General features: G+C 40.9%; 1 protein-coding gene across 6 annotated transcripts in view; it reads left to right on the forward strand.

Moving 5' to 3' along the window:
- AKAP11 (A-kinase anchoring protein 11) overlaps positions 1 to 11,441 on the forward strand; it is a 45,486-nt gene that overhangs the window by 5,477 nt on the left and 28,568 nt on the right. For all 6 annotated transcript variants that reach the window (XM_015591807.2, XM_025048990.1, XM_025048991.1 and 3 more), the window contains exons 2-3: positions 4,515 to 4,624; positions 10,182 to 10,298. In XM_015591807.2, coding sequence (XP_015447293.1) covers positions 4,565 to 4,624; positions 10,182 to 10,298 — 177 coding nt within the window. In that variant the 5' untranslated portion in view covers positions 4,515 to 4,564. The remainder of the gene's footprint in view (positions 1 to 4,514; positions 4,625 to 10,181; positions 10,299 to 11,441) is intronic.

Below are 11,441 nucleotides of genomic sequence, written 5' to 3' on the forward strand. Positions count from 1 at the left end.
ATTCAGGAGTAGAAAGTAGTAACCAGTAGCTGTGGTATATTTAGATTTTATAAATTAAACAGCAGGTCTGCACCAAGGAAGGAGCTAGCATTTGAGTTCCCGTTGTATTAGATACTATTTTTACATGTATTATTTCATGGCATTCTTAGAGCAATCCTGTGAAGATAAGCCTTAGCTTCCTCATTTGCGAAAGGGGATGACATCACTTTTACCCCACTTTTGCTTATTAGGCATTATTTTGTTTTACGTTTTTAGTGCTTGCTCTGGGGTCTACAGGACAGCTTTAATCAGTGTCACTTCTCCCACCCACCATGTCCTTTGTGTTATTTTGTCATCATTTTGCTTCTATGTAAGTTGCAAAGTAAACCCCATAAATACATTGTTATTTTTATTTAAGTGGTTATTTTTAAATGGGATTTAAAAAAGGAGAAAATGTCTTTTATAGTACCATCACAGTTACCATTTCAGGCACTCTAGTTTTTCATTTTGTTCCAAATTTCCATCTAGTATTGTTTCTCTTTTGCTTGAGAATTTCTTTTAACTGTCATCTATTCTAGTGATGGTTGGCTGGTGATGAATTCTCACAGCATTTTTTAGTTTGAATAAATTTATTTTGCCTTAATTTTTGAAAGACATTTTCATTGGGTTGACATTTTTTTTCCTTTCATTACTTTAAAGATACTGATCTCATCTTATTTCGTGGCTTGCGTAGTCGCTGACAAGAAGTCTGCTCCCCTTCCTTTTTCCTCTGTGTGTAATGTGTACTTTTTTGCTCCAGTTGACTTTAAGATTTTCCTCTCTATCACTGGTTTTCGGCAATTTAGTTCCGATGTGTCTTGGCGTGGTTTTCTTTATGTTTATTCTTGGGGTTGATTGTTCTTCCTTGGATCACTCGCTTGATGATTTTCATCAGATTTGGGAAGTTCTGGGTCATTTTGTCTGTCTGTGTTGTTCTCGACCCCACACTTTGGGACCCCAGTCCATTTCGGAGTGGCTCACTGATGTTGCTCTTGTTGTTGTTTGTTCGTGTTTAAATTTCTTGTTTCTGTGCTTCGTTTTAGATAATTTCTATTGCTGTGTCTTCAAGTTCGTTGAGGTTTTCTCCTGCATTGTCTAGTCTGATGGTAGTTGTGTCCAGTACGTTTTTTATTTAGTATATTTTATTTTGATCTCTAGAATTTTAACTGGGGTCTCATGTCTTCTGTTTCCCTCCTTATCATGACCACGTTTTTCTCTCTGCTTGAATGTGCGGAACATATTTATGGTCTAGATTCACCATGTTTTGTGTTCATTCCATCATCTCTGTCACTTCTGGGCGTGCACTTACTGTGTTGACCTTTTTTTCCTCCGGTTGTGGGTCATATTTTTCTCCTTTGCATACCTGGTAATTTTTATTATATTTCAGCCAATAAATTTTGTGCCGTCACTCACTGGATTTTGTTGTATTCCTGAGAGTGTTGGATTTAGCTGGGGTGCACACTGGGTCATTCGGAATCCGCTGGATTGTGTCGAGGCTCTCCTTTAAGCTTTGCTGGGGAGAGCGCAGAATGGCCTTCAGTGTGCGCTGACTTAGTCCCCCAGCTACCAGTCTGTTTCTGAGGAGTCCATCCATTGCCTGTTAGACTGCAAGGTGCTTCCGCTCTGCGTGGTGGGAGTGCAGGGTATTCCAGCCTGTCCGGCTGCAGGCGCTGTATGTCCCCAGCCTCGGATACTCAGCACAGATCAGTTTTGTCCCCAGGGACCACAGGGGAGCCCAGCTGCACGTTCTAAACGTCTCGCTCTTTCTGCGCTCCCCCTCCAGTGCTCTGCCCACAGAGTCTGGCCACCTTGGCTTTCCCAGGCTCTGCCCTCTGCTGTCGCTGCGACTGCCACACCGCGTGGCATCCTATGCCTGTGTCGCCACTGGGAAGTAGCCAGGTCACGGTCCTGCGTTGCCTGTTGGCGAGTGTTTGAAAACCAGTGTTTTATATATTTTGCCATGTTTCGTTAGAGTTATATTCAACAGAATATTAATTTTTAACATGACCATTTGGAATTTGTTCAAAAAATGTATATTTAGTGCATTTATTATATATATGTTCCCAAATACTATAAAATTAGAAATTATCGTAAAAACTTAATTTTTTCTCTAATTCATTAAATGTAGAAGCATCCATTCAAACATTTAAAGGCATACTTTGTACTTTAAAAAGGATTACTTTTTATTTGTTAATTCATGAGAAGTTCGAATGCTTGCTGTGTTAGAACACAAATAGAGTAAAACTTGTCCTTGAGGAACTCATGATAGGAGGGAAGCATGCAGACAGCGCCCAGGAGAGAAAGGACAGACCACTTTGGGAGGATAGAGGAGGCGGCTGCCGTTCGTTTGGGTGACGAGGGACAAAGGAGACGAGCCAGCCTTCCTCAGGGAGGCCCCTGGACCGATGCGTGAGCAGTCTGTAGCCGTGCAGCCAGTCCACGCAGGGCCGGATGCGAGGGACGTTTAGGAGGGTGATGGGTCAGGCGTGATGACTTACAGACGTGGTGGTCTGTAGGGATCGAAGGCAAGGCCAGTTTCTAGCTCGGCTTACTGGCTCTTACTGATACAGAGAATACAGGAGGAGAGGGGTTAGAGAGAAAAGTTTCCTTCAGTTTTTGGACATACTAACTTTGGAGTAACTGGGATATTTAGTCAGAAGTATCTAATGGAAAATTGAACATAAGGAACTAAAAGTCAGGTTCAAGAACTGAACCGAAGATGCACATTTTATGAATTACTTGCATAGTCAAAACCAGAGGTACAGATAGAATATCCTTGCAAAATTAAATAGAATAAGTACCAAAGAGGACAAGGTTGGCGGTTAGGAAATATTAGTATTTGAGTAACAAATTATGAAAGAATTTAGGGAGAGAGACTACTGTAATGGCTAGAGGGGTAGACAGGTGTTTCTCAATCAGAAATCGTATGGGTACCTGTTGAAAGTACAGATTTCTGGGCGCCAGGTAGACCTGAATCTGGGGCTTCAGGAACGGGGGCGGTAAGCTGGTCCGTATGCGTACTGAAGTGGAGAACCGGAGCGGTGAGAAGAGCCAGGATGGGACGCTGCTGTTGACAGAAGACTAGGAAGGCGATTCACAGGCTCCTCGGCTTGGTTAACTCGTGCTGTAAACATGTCAAGGCATAGATGGTGCTGTCTTGAGCATTTCTTAGGCCAGAGGAGAGGAGGAAAGACTTGGGAAATATACACACACACACACACACACACACACACATATTTTTCTTATTAAAAAAGAATTTATGTACATCCAGAAAGAGAAAACATATGTAATTGCATATACCCAGATAAAACCAATGTTTATACCCATCTAGTATATATTCTGTTTTATTGTGCATCTAACAATGCAGATTTTACACAAAACGGAGATAATGTGAACATGCCGGAAACTGCCTTATTTAACTGAATCATCTATCATCTTACCATATTATGTGACATTTCATAACATTAAGAAACCCCAGTTGCTGTGCCTGACCACTGTCACGAATTTAGTTTGCACCTGTCATGTTTCCTAGGCATGTACAAACACATATATAGGTGTGTTGGAGTTGTGTCTCTGTGTAATTGTTCTTAGTCACAAGTAGTGAGCACACTGTACTGTTCTGTAACTTGCTTTTTTTCCTTAATATTTTGTGGACACGCTCATATCAGTATGTATTGATCTTTTTCCAACAGCTGGGTAGTAGTCATCTGACTATGTTATAATTTATTTGAATTGATGGACTTTTAGATACTTTCTAGTGTTTTATATTAATTTTAATGACTATTCTTTCACCTATATCTTTATGAATTTTGAGCAAGTGTATATGTGGGATGAATTTTAAGATGTGAAATTGCAGGATCAAAGGATAGGCGTAATTTATTTACTTTCCTATATCTGTTTTCTGTGTTCTTTCTAATTGTTTCTTTAATTCCTTTCATTTGTTTTCTTTGGCGTTCTGTGATATTTCTTAAAACTTCCTTGCTGTTCTGGTGTTTTTAGCAATACCCGTTTTTCTTTTTCGCTGTGTCTGAAGGATTTCATGGAATTGTTTTTATGTCCTGTGTCCTTCCTGAGTCCGGCAGCTCACTCACTTTTCAGTTGTTTGCCTTGTCCATCTCTTTCTTGTCTCTGATCTGCTTTCTGGAAAAACGGTCTAGGTTCACTTTCATTTCTTTGACTCTGGAGAAATACACTTAGTTTTTTCCTGCTTAGGACTCTTGTTCATTCATCCAGAATAGGGCAAAAAGCAAAAAAGCATTAAGTGAAAAGTCATAACACAAAGGTGTCCTAGGGGAAAATACTGTATTTTTGCTCCTCTTATTAAGGTACCTATATTCACATATTTTTCAAATGTTCGTGTTGGATTGCTAAGTAACTTTTTATGGCTCAGAATTTTTGTTTGTTTTTATTTTTTTTAAGATGACTATTTTAGGACAAAATGATTGCCTGAATCACCAAAATTAATAAATTGTTCTCTTTTTCTATGTGTTCTTTAGGTATTTTATGGATTAACTCTTCATTGATTACATAGAACAGCAATATAGTTATGGCGACTTTCCAGACCCTCAGAAACAGACACACGAAGACTAGGGCATCTGTCAGAAAAGTAAGTTCACGTGTTGTGTTACTTTTGGTGATAGTCGTAATCAAAATGTTGATCATTTTTTTTGTTCAGCAGCTATGATATTCATGGTTTTAAGTTAATCTCATTATCGAAATTAGTAACATTAAAATAGTGCAAAGATTGGTGTGTATGGAAGTGGCGATAGAGAATCCTGAAGACAATAACCCTTATTTCTCAAAGATGACGGTTCCTCCCCAAGTCTTCTCAGCAGATAGTTTTCCATCTTCTTTTTAGCAAGTATCAGGTGTAAATTTAGCTCTACCTCAGAGTATTACCATTCATTTATTCATTCGTTCAGCAAATATAAATTCGAGTATTTATTATATGGCCCTATGCTAGGTATTAATAGTGAGCAAATTTCTTCTTTCTATAAACTAGTGTATTATACCTTTTCAGATTGGCAACTGGACCCATAGCTTTAAATTAATAACTATACCAACGGCTTTATATTAATAATTAAAACTAAGAAACATATATACAAAATATAGTAATGAGCTAATGACCTTGTTCTTCAAGCATAATGCTGCATTCCTGTTTAACTTGAACTTACCAACATATTCCTGAGATAAGGAATTAGGCTGCAGCTGAAATTTCATACTGTTATTTTAATGTTTTTTGTTATTCAGCACATTATCCATATTAGGCACACAAGAAAGATTGGTTTGGATTCACTTTTAAATAAGAATACGTGAATCCAGGTATTACAGACTTACACTGCTTTTGATGCCTTTCCTTGGTATAGCTGAGTGATAGAAACTTCTCTGTTGGCTGACGTGAAATTGAAAGGTGTGCTTGAATTCCTTAGATTCCACTTTGCATTAAAGGTAGAGAGACATCAAATATTTATTGGGAAGCAAGTATTATAAAAAACAGAAAAAGGTATACTTTGTACTCTATTAATTTATTTCTAACATTTTGTTATGAAAAATTTCAAACATATTGAGAAGTTAAAAGCATAGTGCACCCACACATAAACTTGCATACCAAACACCCATATTTAGTAATTGTTAATATTTTGTCTTTTTTGCCGTGTGCGTGCGTGTGTGTGTGTGTGTGTGTGTTTACTTTTTGGCAGAACCATTTGAAAGTTAAAGTCTTAATGTCTCTTCACCCCTGGGTACTTGAGCATGCTTCTCCCAGGAATAACACACCCTCCTCTCTAGCAATAATCCCAGTATCACACCTATGAAAATTGAATGTAATTCTCTTATAGCTAACATGCCGCCATACTCAGATTTCCCTTATTGCCCTTAAAATATCTGTTACAGCTTCCACCCCTACCTCCCCATCTTGGATTCAGTTTAGGCTCCTAGGCCCTAAGTTGCATTTGATGGTTATGACTTCCTTACCTTTCTTTTGGTCTGAAAGAGTTTCTTCCTCTTATTTATTTGTTTAAAAAAGTTTTTTTAATTTCATTAAATATATTTTTAGAAGTGAACATAACCTCAAGATTTTATTGTCTTCGAAATAAAACCAAAGCTGAAGCTTAGAACTGTATCACGAGGCCCTGTCTCTTCTTATATCCTCACACAGTTCAAAATGCTGTATCTCTTAACTCTGCAGTTGGGCTCAACACATTCCAGCCTCAGCACAATCTTCTTTGTAGTTTTAACCCTCTCCCGGAAGATCGGCTGGGTCTGGCCACCAGAGCCACTGCATCCTGTCGTGGTGCTGCTTTCCCTGGGCACACAGAGATCTTGCCCTTCTTGTACCGTGTCACTCTGTGGGGTCGGTGCTTGCCATACTTCTACAGAAAGTCTGGCGGGTTTCAGGGACCATCACCATGTCTGTGAGAGTGCTCTCGGCACAGAAGAGGCTTCTTTTTCCTTGTTGTTTTTTTAATATTCAAGACTGACTTCTTGAACAGATTAGGCCAGTTTTTTATAATGCTGCACATTCTGGGTTTGTCTGGTGGTTTTCTCACGATGCTATTTGTTCCTCTCTCCTCTGTATTTCACATAAACTAGAATTTCAGGTTTTTCCTACAATCAGCAATGCAAAGATTGATCAACAGAGTAAGGTAGTAACTCTGCCAGAGCTGTCTGCTTTTAGTTAGCGAACAATCCATGGGATGATCCTCGTTTGTGTGCAAATACCTTGTTTTTTCCAACAACCTTTCATCTAATAATATTCCTTGATGACCTTTTCTTGAATTTTTTATTTTCTAGAAGTTGCAAAATGGTGATTTTCCTAATTTTGCCTTTTTTTTTTTTTACATTAGCCAACATTCTTAACAGCTTCCTCTCCTCACCCTTAGATAAACTACGGTATCTCCAGTAAAGGCAAGGTAAATGCCCTTTAATTACCAGTGTTCAGATTAGTGACTTAGTGGAGTAGTCACCTCCAGTGGTGGCGACTGAGTTTATTTCCCCTCACTTATTCGTTCATTTATTTTTATTACTTTGGACACATGGATTCTGTGTGTTCTCGACCTTTTTTTATTTATAGTCATTTATTTTATTCACTCATCTATTTTAAGCTGCTCATGTTGTTCCAAATTTGGTCCCCAGGAGCCCCTCCAAGCTGGTGCCGATGTCCTTTTGTCTCAGGCTCCTAATTCTTTGCTTGCTTCTTTGATTTCTAGTGCAACAGATGGACCCCAGTGTCACCTTCCACTTTCCCTTCTTCAGACCTGGAATTGACTGTTTCTCCAAAGAACCCTGAATAGAATTTAGAAACTGAGATCTGGGTACTAGCAATGCCCACTGCTGTCATGAGTTTATGCTGACAGTTCAAGTTCAGTTTTCTTTTTTATTTTATTTTATTTTATTTTATTTTATTTTATTTTATTTTATTTTATTTTATTTTATTTTATTATTTTATTTATTTTATTTTATTTATTTTATTTTATTTTATTTATTTTATATTTTATATTTTATTTTGAGTTCATGTTTGTATCTTAACCTGAAATCCTCTACTCACTAATGAAAGCAGAATCCTTTAAAATTTGAATATTTTCAAGCCCACAGAAAAGTTAGTGAGGGGCAACCATACAATGAACACCACATACACTCTTCAGTTAGAGTCACCTCTGTTAGTTAGTTGCCATAACTGTTCTGCGTGTGTTCACACACATGCGCACCCACATGTACACTTTGTACATGCGGACCCAGGGGAAGCCCTGAGATGGAGGGGAGGGACAAGGCCGAGAAAGGCAGGCCACTCCAGTCCAGCAAGTAACGGAGTTTGTTCGGACACGTATGTGCCAGGCCCATCCTGGGCTGTGGCCAAGACATGGCTGTCCTCCGTGCCGCTTGCCAGGCACTCAGGAGCTGTGCAAGTCAGGGCAGGATGGATGTGGCGCTAGGCCCGTCCCGACGAGGGACAACACCTTCCATGCCCGTCAGGCAGGACAGCGGCCCATCCAGGGGCGTCCATCAGAGAGTGCGTGGGAGGCCGTCTCCCCTTCTGGATGTACAGGAACCAGTCTCTGTTCTGACCCAGATCTCATCCAAAGTACGAGGGTCCCGCAGCGGCCACGTCAGGGAATGGCACACTTCTGAAGCCGGGAGGGAGGCTGCGGATGTCATGTTGCTTCTGTCCTGCGTCTGCCAGCAGGCATCTCTTAACCTCAGCATCGTTCCCGCCCTCAGACGGTCTGACATAACATGCCGTCCGTACACACATTCCGTAACCGTCTCAATACCCTTGTTGCTTTCCCTTGGGTCTCGTCTGGGACCCAGTCACCCCGTACCTGGGCATCGTGTCTTTTCTGTGTCCCCAGTCTAGTCCATTTCAGTGGTCTGGCTGCTTCTCTCCCGGCAGCAGGTCCATGGAAGTCTGGACCCGTCGCCTTGTGCCACGTCCCGTGTTCTGAGTCCTTCTGTTTCGCCCTGTCTTCAGGTTTGGCAGGGACCCCTGAGGTGGTGGCGTGGCCTTTCCCTTCTGTCAGATCAGGAGGGTCCAGGCTCGCAATAATTCTAACTTAAAGACACAGAATCCCTTTATAATTAATATGATTAGTAAGCAGTCCACGGGGTGATTCTGTGAGACAGTGTGAGTGTCCTGTTCTCCAGAAGTTTTTAATCCAGTGGATTAGGACCCATTGATGACCCTTTTCTAAATCAGTAATTACATGGGGAGTTATAGAGGGTATTTTTCTAGCTTTGTCATTCAGTCCATATTTGTTATTTGTTAGCCAGCGTTCTCGTGTAAAGATATGCTCCACCCCCATCCCACCCTTTTCTCTGTCCGTTTTAATGGACTTGTAGGGTGGTTTGTTTGTTTTTTTTTTAAAAATATTTCGTTACCATTTTTATTCTTTTGATGCTCATATTGTCCCAAATTTGGCCAGTGGGAATTTCTTCAAGTTGGCTTCTGTGTTCCCAGTTAGTCTCTGAGCACTTCCTGCATTCTGTCACAGTCGGCTGTATCAGCCACACCTCCTGCTGTCTCTGCCTCAGACCTGGAAGCAGCCATTTTCCCTAGAGACTGTCCTTTTCATTGGCACATGGTGTTTAGAAACCACAGTCTGATGGCGGGTGTCCTCGCTGCTGCTGACGGTCATTGCTTCTGTGATTGCTCAGTGGAAAAATGTAGTATGCGTATTAAATAATCTTTAGTTCATGCTGATAGTTCAAATTCAAATTTATCATTACATTTTTTCCTCAACTGCTTTGGTTTTATATTAATATCTCTTCTCTTAGACTGAAGATTTCTTGAATTCACATAGTATGTGAGGTACGGAAATCTGGGGAAACAAATTGAGTAAAATACAATTTTACAGTCTCTGGTGTCAGTAATTTGATTTGATGGGTAAGAAAGACAAATATATGTGAAAATAGGAATTGTAACGTGTCGTGATATAGATTAGATGATCTTAAAGTGCAGACGATACAGTAGGAGCTTTGAGAGGTTCATCGCGACTGGGGGGCAGATCTTTGCAGGTCTTGCAGAGGGTAGGAGTTCTGCTGGGGGAGACCGCGGAGTAAGGACCGTTCTCATGGACGAGCAGCAGGTCAGCAGGTCAGCAGGTCAGCAGGAGAGAAAGGTGCAAAGAGATTCACGTTCTACTTATGTCTGACTATAACGCTCATTTTTTCTTTACGTTACTTTTTCCTCCCTCCGATACTTTGCATGCTTTCATACAGCTGCCTTAAGGTCCCCGAAAAGCCTTATTTGGGGTTATCGCTTTTCTTCCCCCATCACCAGCTTCGTCATGAGAGTAATCCCTGTTGTTAGCATCCCTCACAGCAGCTTCCCCGCCGTCTCGTCATCGAGTGCTTGCTTCTGTTCTGCCAGCGCTCGGAAGCCGGCCGGACGGCCTGTCAGGTTTCAGGGTGGAGAGTAAGTGAACCGGCCTGCGGGCCACGCCCGGGCCATGGGTGTGTGTGCTGAGCGTGTGGAACTCCACGGAAGCATTTTGCACTCTCTTCCTCTCAGCCGAATTGAGCTCAGTGTATGTCAAAAGGTGTACGATAATATGCCAAAGGAACATTCGTTGGAAAGGTAAGTGACTCTCTATTTAAAGCTAGCATATCTCCAGGATCTCGTACCTTGTCTTAGAATGAAATAAATTAAGGGTATCTTCTGTTTCCAGAGCTTCAGTGAAGATGTGTTCCAGTCTGTAAAGTCTTTATTGCAGAGTGAGAAGGAGCTATGCAACGTGTCAGCAGAGGACCGTTTAAAGCAAGACGGGACTGTCAGTTTGACTGAGGTTTGGCATGTTACTTTCTGTACCCTTTCCTAATAAGGCACAGTGTCTTTTCATGCGTCTTTGGAGAACTGTGCGATCTATTTTTAAAATGCCTGAAATCTTTACGTGATAATACACATATGGAGGCACCTGTTCTGCGTGCCCTCTAACGTAACTGTCTTGGCGTATGATGACGAGCGCTTTTACTCAGCGCGTAGGATTGTTAGTCTTCTTCATTGTTTAAATTCAGTGCTTTGATTAAAAGTGAGAAAGTAGCGATAAATTTATTTTGAAGTTAAGGTGTTTACTGCTTGAAGATAAGATACACCATTTGCTCCCCTGTTTCTCTGCTACCTCAGCATTTCCAGTCTTTGCTTGAATGTGTTACCGACAAAAGTAATAACGTTTTATTCTACATAAATGATATAATGATAGTCTGTAAACATATTTATGTTTCCAAATATGAGAGATGGAGTATTAGGTCACAGAGTCTCAAAAATAAGGTGTTAGGTCACTAATTTAAAAATAATTTTTTAAAAAAAATCAGATTTCTAATAAAAAAATCCTGAAGACGCTTATTTTGGAGTGGTTTTCCTTCGTGCCCCTTGAGGAGCTGTCCTCGAAGCATTTGCAGGGTGCTGGGCTCACGGCTCTTGGTGAGGCCTCAATCAGAGGGGCCTGAAAGGCTCTCCTGGCATCTGCAGACCCCAAGTCAGTTTATTTTCTCATTTGTGTTCAGTAGAAGGAGACTCGAAAGAGCAGAAGGAATTCGTCTCACTTTAGGGTGTGCATATCTCACAGCATCTTACCGAGGGAAGGAAGGAAATTGGCTGCTTGAGTGTCTCTTTGCTTTACGTGCCCGTGGTGTGCCAGGCACTGTCCTGCACCCTGCCTGCTTAACCCTCACAGCTGTGGAGGGTGCGTGCACTGCCTTGAGTTTGCAGACGAGGAGAGCAGCTGCTGGAGGTTGGCGGCATACCTAGACACCGAGAAATGAACAAGAGAAGTAGTAGCACTCAGTCAGTATGAGAGCAAACGTATATTGAGTGTTGCTTTATATTTTGTGCTGTTTTCCCTTAATTTCTAGAATTGATTCCCCATATTGCTATCATTTAAGTCTTTTCATATTTTAAGTCACAGACTTTACTTAGTAGACTGACTATT

This window comes from Pteropus alecto, unplaced genomic scaffold (assembly GCF_000325575.1).
Source record: "Pteropus alecto unplaced genomic scaffold, ASM32557v1 scaffold35, whole genome shotgun sequence".
NCBI lineage: Eukaryota > Metazoa > Chordata > Mammalia > Chiroptera > Pteropodidae > Pteropus > Pteropus alecto.